The sequence below is a fragment of the Lathyrus oleraceus genome, chromosome 3 (assembly GCF_024323335.1).
Source record: "Lathyrus oleraceus cultivar Zhongwan6 chromosome 3, CAAS_Psat_ZW6_1.0, whole genome shotgun sequence".
Taxonomy (NCBI): domain Eukaryota; kingdom Viridiplantae; phylum Streptophyta; class Magnoliopsida; order Fabales; family Fabaceae; genus Lathyrus; species Lathyrus oleraceus.
Window position 1 is genome coordinate 337,461,765 of NC_066581.1, and position 12,312 is coordinate 337,474,076.

Genomic DNA, 12,312 nt, shown 5'->3' on the forward strand with positions numbered 1-12,312 from the left:
CACCTTTTGTACCAATAAGAGGTACATTAGGGAAATCACCACAGTTGAGGATGAGCTTGACATTATCGTAGCTTTTAGAGTACCAGGAAATATCTTCAGTATTCAAGGACATGATCCTTTAAGACCACTTCAAATTATCTTTATTCTCAATGAAAGGACCTTTGATGGGTAGATGTGAAATAAACCATCTATACAACAAATGGATACATCATATGATGGTTCCTTTCTTCTTTTGAGTCCTTACATGGATAGAGTAGTAAGTATCAGCAAGAATAGTAGGAACAGGATTCTTGGTCAGAAAAATATGGATAGCAGTCAGATCCACAAAGTCTTCAATATTCAGAAACAATACAATCTCATAGATAAGCAAATCTAGAATAGCATTGAAATTCATCCAGCTTCCAGCGTCAGCAAAAGTAGTGGCCTTATCTACCAAAAACTTTGATGTAAAACCATGAATTCCACCTTTAAGCTTGAGATTCAACTCTACCTCCTTCTTCTCTAGGTGAAGGGATTCATCAAGGATATGAGACTTAGGTAGCTCTTTAGTGCAGATAAAAGGAACTCGATTCTTAATCCCAATCCCCAAAATATGATAGTATTCTTTCAAAGTAGGTGCTAACTGATAATCTTGAAAAGTGAAACATCTCAGTGGAGGATCATAAAATTAACATGAGTATGCACAGTTGTGGTGTTGACTTCAGTATTAAGAATTACTAGGAGATTTCCATAAGACTTCTTGAACTCTTCTTTGTTCTCAAGAATATATGTGCCCCTAGTCCTTTCAAAACATTCAATTATGGTTCCACGAGCTTGTAAATGCCTATTCTTTCAGAAGACATACTTTGTCTTGAGTACTCAATCAACAAACTTGGCTCTTAGATTCCTGGAAAATGCATATGCAAAAAATTTATTATGATGTAATGACAATGTATGATGGAATGATATTCATCACATAGATTCAAAGCTCTAATATATTCTGGATGATTTGTACATGTTGTTTGTTGTAAGTTCAAAGGTTTGACGTAGTATGAGAAACAAGGTATGTAGAGGATATGGTTTCCTACAAAAAAAACATATCCCCCTCATAGGTATGAACTATGCTCCAAAGATAGTCCCTAAGAGGTATCCCGGAGTCATCGACTCGAAATGAAAATACCCTGTCGTAGCGAATTCTCGTAGGAAAAAAGTATTTCCAAGTGAATCTAGTCTGGGTGTGGTTCTCATGACAACCCAACACGTGAAACGCAGGTGTACACGACTATCCACAAGTCTATCATGTGTGCATACTAAGCTCGGGTGTAGAGCTTCACTCATGTAACATCACCCTATCCCAATAGCAACATATATAGATATCCAGAATGATAGAGTATGCAAAGCGCAAAATAGTAAAGCAAATGACAAATAATATAAATATAAAGTGAGTAAAGCATAAAGATAAACACCTAAAGCAAGCAAAACAACCAAAGTTAGGCTCGACTCCTTTTAACGACTAGGAAATACTTTAAGTAGCAGAGTATCCCCAACAAATTCTCCAACTGAAGCTAGCGGAAATATACCCGAATGCATCGCATGTTCGAACATACAACAGAGTCGCCATCGAACTTTATTTATTCCGGAAGGAAAGGAAAAACATCAATAAAACCCGGGGGGAAAAGATAACTGTGTAAGGAAGTCAGTTATGCAAGGGAAGGGTATTAGCACCCCTAACATCCGTTGTACTCAACGAGAACCGTTTTGATTGTTCTTGATCGAATGGGTGTTATATCTAAGGATTGCTCTCAAAAGGACAGAGGAAAAAAATAGATAAAGTGCTTGGAGAGGATTAGGGCCCTCATGCCTACGTATCCTTAAAGTGCAATAAGTAATTCAGAGCTCCGTAATTCATAGAACTTATGGTGGGAGGTGAATAGAAGTTGTGATAATAGATACGGTTTGAACCAAAGGATTGTGCTATTTGACTCCAAAAGGAGAAGAAATCTAAACCCAAGAGTAAAACTCACATTAACCAAAGTGTGGGTAGCCTGAAGCATTCACCACTATATGGTACGACCACTATAGGTGTTTGTTTTCATAACCAAACAACTATTGGTTCACAAACAGACACAAGATGGAGCTCAAAGAGATAATGTTTTTGGCTCAAATATTACAGGTATATCACATGGAGTGAATGAAGGTAGAAAATATGAATGAAGGTAGTGATTAATGGTCCATGGAGATGGATGGAGTGAAAGAAATAACCAAAGTCGATGAAATGAAGGATTTGGTAAAAGTGACTGAAGGGTATGGTTTGGAACCAAAGAATAGGGTATTATTGGAATCCATATGAGGGGATAAAATTTGTACTATAGAGGGAAACAAGTATATTGGCCAAAAAATAAGGGATTAAATGTTTGTTTACAAGACAAACAACTCTTGGTACAAATGAGGATTGTCGATTAAATCATCCTAAAAGGGTATATATTGAATTCCAACAAAAAATATATTTGGTTTCAAAGAAACAGTAAGTCACTGGGATGAATGGTTATGATTGAAGATAAGTGATATGGATCATGAAAGACATGAATGGTGCCATAAGGCAGAAGAAGGAACAATTAGGATTATGCTTGCCAAGGGTTCGAAGCCTTGTGCCTACTGTAATACCTCAAAATTTGCCCCCTCATGCATGCATTCATTTTTAGGTCATTTAACATTTCATATTGCATTTCATCATGTCAATCGAAATTAGATCCAAGAAACTTGAATATCATCCAAGACACTTTGTGGGTCCTATCTGGGTGATCAGTCAACACAAGGGAATGGCTTGAGATACTTCCAACATGTTCAAATAGGGTCTATTCATCAGTAAAAACATTAATCTTGAAGGAGCAAAAGTTTGTTCATGAACTGTCATGCTCGCTAGGCGAAGCCCACGCGTTTCGAAAAAAAAACAAAAAAACAAAAAAAAAACAAAAAAAACTGTAACACCCCAAAATTTGCCCTCCTCATTCATGCATTCACTTTTTAGGTCATTTAGCATTTCATACCACATTGCATCATGTCAATCGGGATTAGCTCCAAGAAGCTCAGACGTCATCCAGGACACTTTATGGGATTTATTCAAATGATCGGTCAACACAAGGAAAAGACTTGAGGTACTACCAACAGGGCCAGATGAGGCCTATTCACCGTGCAAAGTGCCAGACTTGAAGAAGCAAGAATCGGCTGCTGAGCTGTCATGCTCGCTAGGCGAGCAGATGCTTCGCCTAGCGAAGAGTACTGTCATGCTCGCTAGGCGAAGGGCGCGTATTGTAGAAAATATCAGAAAGATTTTGGGCTTGAGCTGTCCTCATTCAAAGCCCACAAGCTGCGAAATTTGGTCTATAAATACCAAAGTAGTCAATGAAATAAAAAAAACACTGGCTGAACAGAAAAGACCAGAGACTGGGGAAGGAGACATAGGAACTACTCTGCAGAAACCTTCAGGCAGCTCTGAGGAGTTCACTCCGCCTCACACGAACCCTAGTGCTACTTTGCAGATCCGGCCGCACCATTCAATCCTAATCAGTCTCTCTCATCAGGTATGCCTTTGTTCCTACTACTTTACGCCTCGAATTTGAATATTGTGAATATATGAGGTAACATCTGGTTTTGCCCACGGGTTTATATTTGTGTATGAATACGTATAACAATATCTTGAATGTTTTAATCATTTTCGTTTATGAGTTGGATACCACAGGGTTTCGGATCATAGAGATCGAACTGTCATCAAGGAGGAATCCAAAACCCGCAGGCCTTCGCTAGCCGCTTCGCTAGGCGAGCCTGTAGCGAAGCTTCGCTAAGCCTTCGCTAGGCGAAGCAGTCGCGAACGTGACAGTATTTGCTTTTTGTTTTGTTCTGTTCTAACCTGTCTTGTGTTGCCATGACACTGTTTTCCTGTTGATTTCATCCTGTTTGCCTAACACTCTTTTGTCGAGTTTTTGTGAGGACTCATACACTCTTGCAGGGATACCATTCGGAGGTTTATTCTGACTACTCGTATTGACTGATTTTCTTTGATGGTCTAGCTGGAGAGATCTCAGGGTTGCTAATCTTTTAGTTGCTGAAACTTCGGATCTTTATCCGTGTGGTAATTTTTTCCCTTTCTCGTACTTTATCGCTTTCTTAGCTGGAAGACCTCGATAGGAGGCAATGTTTGAGCCCCTTGGTGGCATTTTACTTTGAGATACATGTTTTGTGTTTTGTATTCGTATCCCCACAGGTAGCGCGGTTCCTTCGTCAAGGACTGCCTGTTTGCCCTCGAGCATCCCAAATCCTAAAAACCATAACACACGTTTACTCCTTCTATTACAGGCGAGTAAGTCTCCAAAGGTCGAGCATCCGGTAGATTGCGCAATCACGTTGTTCGTCCAAAACCCAATCCATAACACCGTAGTTAGCCGAACTACGGCTTGCTCTGATTCTCATTCCAGATGGGATACGTAGGCATAAGACGTGATGTCTTAGCGAGCACACTAACCCCTAACCCATAGGTCAGCCGAGCTACGAAGACTCTGATTCTCATATTCAGATGAGATACGTATGCAGTGGATGCGACATCCGCGCGAGTCATTTCTCTTAACCTTTTTAGTAAATAAACACATTAGATAAACCCACACCCTTTAGACAAGAACTATAAAAGTGGATCCCGTAGAGTACTACGGATGCGTAGGGGTGCTAATACCTTCCCTTCGCATAACCGACTCCCGAACCCAAGATTTGGTTGCGAGACCTTGTCTTTTCCTTTCCTTTTTTCAGGTTTACTTCGAGCGTTTCCTTTCCCTCCTTTGGGATGAATAACGCACGGTGGCGACTCTTCTGTCATTCTCTTTCGCCGGTTGTTTTTTTCGCACACTGTATTTTTCAGGTTGCGACAGCTTGCGACTCTGCTGGGGACCCTAAGAAGTTGACCTCTTGCTGGTCCATCTTCCCTAAGCGAGTCCCTCCTAGCTTGTGTGATTTTCTTGTTTAGTGGGTGTTCATGCTTTTGTATATTTTATTTACTTACTTGCTTGCATTCATCTGCTGTATCTGTTGGAGCTGTTGTTTGTTTGTTGGGATGGGATGTTCTACGAGCGATAAGCCCATTACCCAGGCTTGAGTGTACACACAGGTTTTAGAGTGGATGATCATGAGGCTTGCGTGGCATGTTGCTACGTTAAGTCGTTCGTGAAGAACCACACCCAGACGAGGTTTCTCTTGGATATATTATGTCCTACGGATGTTCCGTAATGACATGATGTTCCTTTAGAAATTGTCGACTCTGGTGACCATTTCCCGAGAACTCAGTCGAGGCCTCTCCTCCGAGACGTGATTATGTTAGCTCTGGTGGGCGCATTCTCGCCGATCAACCCGAGGACCCCGAGACTGGGAACTTGCTTTAGGATGTCCTGTTGAGGGGAGTCGGTGGAGGTCTTTTATCCCGTAATAATACCAAACCTTCAGTGGTAAACGTATTATTCGCGACTGAAGGGCTGAAGTTGACGAACTTCTGTTCTTAGAACCTACCAGTGAGGGGCGGGCTAAATTTAGGAAACCTTAACCTCCAACCAACCCGGTTTTCTGGAGCAGGGCTTTGATCTTGTATTATATTCCTCAGTGGTTCTCTCTTCAGACAGTGTAACCCGACAGATGTTCAAGCAGATACAGCAATCCTGATTGACATACCACTACATTGTATTCACATCATCACATCATTTGCATTCACATCACTTAACACATGTTTATCCTTTTTAAGGGGGTTTAAATCTTCTTCTTGATTCTAGTCGGGGTTTTCTTCTTACATTGTTTATCAAATGTGAGACTGGAATCAAGGGGGTAGAATGCTTTTGGAATTGATAAACATGTCATTGCATTTGCATAGTCATCTGCATGTCTTACATAACAGGTACCGCCACAGTGTTCTCAGTTTGTTTGGTGTCCCACTAGCAGGATAGCTGACTCAGGCATTCACCGATACGGTACCCGAAGGAATCAACAGAGAGCAATGGAGAGCCTACAGGCAGAGCTCGCCGAGATGAAGATTCGCATGAATCAATTCATGGATTTGGTTCAAGGGGTGGCTCAAGGACAGCAGGAGCTTAGATTGTTGGTGCAGAGGGATCCTCCTATTACTCAACCGGAGACGTTGGCTGATCCTCCAGCTGGAGAGGCTAATGGTCCCAATGGACCAGGGCCTATCCTGATCCCGCATATCAACCTAGATCAACAACCTATTCAGGATGGTCAGGATGATCAGTTTCCCTTGCTTCAGGAAGACTTTGGCATGGACCCCATGTTTAAAAGATTGGAGGAGAGGTTGAAAGCAGTGGAAGGACAGAATCTTCTGGGAGTAGATGTTGCTGACTTGGGGCTGGTCCCAGGTGTGAGAGTGCCATCGAAATTCAAGGTCCCGATATTTGACAAATACAATGGCAGCTCTTGCCCCAAAACTCACGTGCAAGCCTATTTCTGTAAAATGGTTGCATACTCTGACGACGAGAAGCTACTTATGTACTTCTTCCAGGACAGCCTGGCTGGGGCATCCTTGGAATGGTATATGAGGCTGGACAGAGCCCACATCCGTTGCTGGAGGGATTTGGCAGAGGCTTTCGTAAAGCAGTATCAGTATAATGCAGACATGGCTCTGGACAGAACTCAACTTCAGAATCTGTCTCTTAAAAGCAATGAGTGCTTCAGGGAATACGCTCAACGCTGGAAGGATACAGCTTCCCGTGTTCAGCCTCCTATGTTGGAAAAGGAAATGGCCAACATGTTCATGAATACTCTGCCCGGACCTTACTTGGAGCGTCTGGTAGGTTGCAATGCTTCCAACTTTGCTGATGTGGTCTCTACTGGAGAAAGGGTGGAGAATTACCTAAAGACCTATAAGAGCCAGAGTGGAGGTGGATCCTCATCAGGGGTGAAGAAGTCGTTCATTCAGGGACAGAAGAGGAGAGAAGGGGATGCAAATGCCATATCTTCTTATCAGAACAGGGATAACCGGAGGAATAACTTTAAGAATTATCATCAGCAACCGTATGTTGTGGCTGTGACCATTCCAGCTGCAGCACCACTACAACAACAACAATCACAACGTCAACCAGCTCAGTATCAACAGCAGCAACAACCGGGTAACAGACCCGCTTATCAACAGAGGCAAAGGATGATGGACCGGCATTTCGACACCCTTCCAATGTCATACGCTCAGATGCTTTCTAGTCTTCAACAACTACAACTTGTGCAACTGCGCACTCTGGCTCCTCCTGTTGGTAGACTTCCGGTGGGTTACGACGCCAACGCTAGGTGTAGCTTCCACTCTGGGGCACCTGGCCATAATATTGAGAACTGCAAAGCTTTTAAGCACGTAGTTCAGGACCTCATAGATTCAAAGGCCATCGACCTTGCACCGGCTCCGAATGTCGTCAACAATCCCATGCCCCAGCATGGTGGTGCGAACGTTAACATGATAGAGGGAAAAGCCAAGTCCATTAAGGATGTGTTGAAGTTGAAGACTCCATTGTTGGATATCAAAGGATGCTTGCTAAAGGCCGATGTTTTCCCCGGTTGTGGGAAGGGTTGTTTGGATTGTGCCACTCAGAGTAGAGGTTGTTTGAAGCTACAGCAGGGTATCCAGGCCTTGCTCGACAAAGGTATCCTTCAGGTTGAAGATTTGTCTGTCCAAGAGTTTGTGGAAGGGGTTGAGGAAGAAGGGTTTGAAGATGCTACTGATGAATTCGCAGATGTTGTTCCTACTGATTCTGTGATCCATGATGATGTAATTAAACTTGATCCCGATGTTTCGGATGCTTGCATTTCAATGAATGAGATTTCTGAGTACGATTGTGATATTGCTACTATCACTATTTTCTACCCAACTAATCAGATCTGTGTGCCAGAAGCACAACCCGGGCCACCAGTGCGACGATCTACTATGACCATCACAACCCCTGGTCCTTTACCTTTCACCAGTGAAAAGGCCATTCCGTGGCATTATGGGGGAAGCGTGTATACGCACGATCATGGGGTGGAACGACCTTTGAAGGTAGAAGAGGGTCAAAAGTTTGAACCTGAACTTGACGGTCCCGCAGTGGACAATGTTGGTGGAATCGGGCGATTCACCAGGAGTGGTAGACTGTTCTCACCACCGATTACCCAAGCTGATAATGCTGATGCTGTGGCGAAAGCCAAAGGCAAGCAAGTCGTGAATGAGGGTACCTCTGCACCCCAGGGAGGTTCTGAGCCCACTTTTGCAAAGGATGTGGACGAGCTTCTGAGAATCATAAAGAAGAGCGATTACAAGGTAGTCGATCAGTTGATTCAGACTCCGTCCAAGATATCCATTCTCTCACTCCTGTTGTGTTCGGAGGCACACAGGGAGGCACTTCTGAAGGTTCTTAATGCTGCATATGTGCCTCAGGAGATCTCAGTAAACCAACTAGAAGGGATCGTTGCAAATGTTCATGTAGGCAACGGGTTGGGTTTTACCGATTCTGACTTGACGCCAGCCGAACGCAATCATAACAAGGCTTTGCACATCTCGATGGAATGCAGAGACACCGTGCTATCGCATGTTCTGGTGGATACAGGCTCCTCTCTCAATGTGCTACCCAAGAGAGCCCTGTCGAAGTTAGAAGTAGAGGGTTTGGTCTTGAAACCTTCAGATCTTATTGTGAGAGCATTCGATGGTTCTAAGAGATCGGTGTTTGGAGAGGTAGAATTTCCAATTCTGATTGGATCACAAACCTTCAACACTGTCTTCTACGTGATGGATATCAGTCCTTCCTACAGTTGCTTGCTGGGTCGTCCTTGGATCCACAATGCTGGGGCAGTCTCTTCAACTCTACATCAGAAGATTAAGTTTCCGGTCAACGGACGAATTATCACCGTCTGTGGTGAGGAGGACATCCTGGTCAGTAACCTGTCTACATTCAAGTATGTAGAGGTAGAAGGTGAAATTCATGAGACTCTGTGTCAGGCTTTTGAGTCAATTCAAATCAAGGATGCAGCTCCGGAGGAAGAGGTTAAAGCGGGTGCCTCTATCTCATCCTTTAAGCAGGCACGGGCCGTGGTGGATTCAGGTGTTGCTCCCGGTTGGGGGCGTCTGTTGGAATTACCAGTGAAAGAAGATAAGTTCGGTATTGGGTATCAGCCAGTTTTGACTTCTACAACACCTCAGGGGCCGATCACCTTCTCCAGTGCTGGCATCGTTCAGTATGATCAAGTCTCTGCAGTCAACGAAGAAGATGGGGATAGTGATTGTGACATTGACAACTGGGTGCGTCCGAAGATCCCGGGTGAAGTCATCAACCATTGGTCTTCTGAGGAGATTGTCCAAGTCACTCTTCTTGAAGAGTAATTTTCTTTGTTTATTCATGCATATCCAAGTCTTACGTTCCGCCCAGGGCGTAATGACTCATTGTAGGGCCCATCTATGTGACACTTGCATTTTTATCATAAATAAAGGACGTATTTTTGCATTCAAATATTTCGTTCCCTGTCTTTCTATTTTTGCAGTTTTTCAAAATAAAAAAAATGGCAATGTTTTGTTTAGTTTTCACTTCTTGTTCACACTCATAAGCACATACCATCACTCATGCAGATGCACAACACCGGATCCTATTGATAACGGTTCTGTTATGGCTCGCTTCGACTTTGAAAATCCAATCTTTCAAGCTGAAGAAGCGGATGATGAAGACTGTGAACTCCCTGAAGAGCTTACCAGGTTATTAAAACAAGAGGAAAGGGTTATTCAACCGCATCGAGAGTCTGTTGAAGTGATTAATCTCGGCACCGAGGACGCCAAGAGAGAAATCAAGATAGGGGCTGTTTTGAGAGATGATGTGAAGAAAGGGTTGATTGAATTGCTGCAAGAATATGTTGACATCTTCGCCTGGTCTTATCAGGACATGCCTGGGCTGGACACAGACATTGTGGTACACCGCTTGCCTCTCAAAGAAGGTTGTCCTCCGGTCAAGCAGAAGCTCAGAAGAACAAGACCAGAGATGGCTGTCAAGATAAAGGAAGAAGTGCAAAAGCAGTTGGATGCAGGGTTTCTAGCAGTCACCAATTATCCGCCATGGGTTGCAAACATCGTCCCAGTACCTAAGAAGGATGGAAAGGTACGGATGTGTGTCGACTACCGGGATCTGAACAGGGCTAGCCCTAAAGATGATTTCCCATTACCTCACATCGACGTTTTGGTGGATAATACAGCTCAGTTCTCGGTATTCTCCTTCATGGATGGTTTTTCTGGCTATAACCAAATCAAGATGGCACCATAAGACATGGAAAAGACAACTTTCATAACCCCATGGGGCACCTTCTGCTACAAGGTAATGCCGTTTGGTCTGAAAAATGCCGGAGCAACATATCAACGAGGTATGGTAACTCTGTTCCATGATATGATTCATCATGAAATCGAGGTTTATGTGGATGATATGATTGCCAAATCTCAGACAGAAGAAGAACATTTGGTGAATTTGCAGAAACTGTTTGAGCGTTTGAGGAAATTCAAACTGAGGCTTAATCCGAACAAGTGTACTTTCGGGGTGAGATCTGGAAAACTGTTGGGTTTTATTGTTAGCGGAAAAGGGATTGAGGTGGATCCTGACAAAGTAAAAGTGATACAGGAAATGCCAGAGCCAAGAACAGAGAAGCAAGTCCGTAGTTTCTTAGGGAGGTTGAACTACATTGCAAGGTTCATCTCTCACCTAACAACCACGTGTGAGCCAATTTTCAAATTGCTGAGGAAAGATCAGACTATCAGGTGGAATGAAGATTGTCAAAGGGCTTTCGAGAGGATAAAAGAGTATCTACAGAAACCTCCGATCCTTATACCTCCAGTTCCTGGAAGACCTCTGATAATGTACCTATCAGTGACTGAGAACTCGATGGGGTGTGTATTGGGACAGCATGACGAGTTTGGTCGAAAAGAGCATGCCATATACTACCTTAGCAAAAAGTTTACCGACTGTGAAATCAAATATTCGCAGCTTGAGAAAACTTGCTGTGCTTTGGCCTGGGCTGCTCGCCGACTGAGGCAGTATATGTTGAACCATACTACCTTGTTGATTTCTAAGATGGATCCAGTGAAGTACATCTTTGAGAAGCCGGCTCTCACCGGACGTGTTGCCCGTTGGCAGATGATTTTAACAGAGTATGATATCCAGTATGTTGGTGTAAGCCCTAGAGGCCAATACTTTTGGTACTTGTATCGAATTATTTATTAATAATAAAAGGCATTTTTCTTTATTATGTTTGTTTAATAAAGTCCCTGGAATAGATAGTCCATTTAATGTATCAAGTATGACTTAATCATGAGATCACATTAAACATAAGGACACTATTCTTAAAGTGTCCGTAGTCAAGCTTTATTATGAAATGGGATAACATTAAAGCATGGAGACTATTATGTTTGTAGACTGATGATCACGTCTCATGGATCATGGATAAAGAGTTATCAAGTCTTAAACATAGGTATGAATATTAAGAGTAATATTCATACTGGATTGACCCGCTATGAGAATACTATATAGAAAGTTATGCAAAGTGTCATAAGTTATTCTCATGGTGATAATAGTGTATACCACTCTTCGACCTGAAACCACTATGGATCCTAGATGTAGAGTCGAGTGCTTTATTGCTGATCCAACGTTGTCCGTAACTGGATAACCATAAAGACAGTTGATGGGTACTCCACGAAGCATGCTGAGGGACATGAGTGTCCTAGATGGAATTTGCCAATCCTGCTTAACAGGATAAATGTCTATGGGCCCAATATTGAACTGGACAAGGGTGACATGGTCTATACCTTGTGTTCAATATAGACATAAGGGCAAAGGGGTAATTATACACATAATTATTATCACAGGAGGTTTTGTCAGATCACATGACATTTTCGTGACTTGGGTAGCAGTGATGTGTTGCTAGATACCGCTCACTGTTTATTATGTTAAATACGTGATTTAATATAATTGTCAACGCCGCGAAAACCTATAGGGTCACACACAAAGGACGGATTGATGAGAGATAGAATAATTAAGGAACATCGTAAGGTACGGTGTACTTAAGCAGAATACGAAATATGGTAATGTACCAAATACTTAAGTGATTTTGGCATATTATGAGATATAGGCCAAAATGCACTTAAGTGGGCTTTTTGGCTTGAAGCCCACACAAGTGGTTCTATAAATAGAGCTCTTGTGCAGAAGCTTTGCAAGGGAATACAACACAACTGAAGAGTTGGAATTTCGTATCTCTCTTTCCCTCACTCAAAGCCTTCATTCACAAACAGCTAGCACTGCGATTGAAGGA

The 12,312-nt window shown here is 42.8% G+C and overlaps 1 protein-coding gene across 1 annotated transcript in view; it reads right to left on the bottom strand.

Moving 5' to 3' along the window:
* Nucleotides 1-208: 208 nt before the first annotated feature.
* The window catches only part of LOC127131164 (uncharacterized), a 48,694-nt gene continuing 36,590 nt past the window's right edge, over nucleotides 209-12,312 (bottom strand). The window contains exon 3 of the mRNA XM_051060100.1: nucleotides 209-630. Coding sequence (XP_050916057.1) covers nucleotides 209-630 — 422 coding nt within the window. The remainder of the gene's footprint in view (nucleotides 631-12,312) is intronic.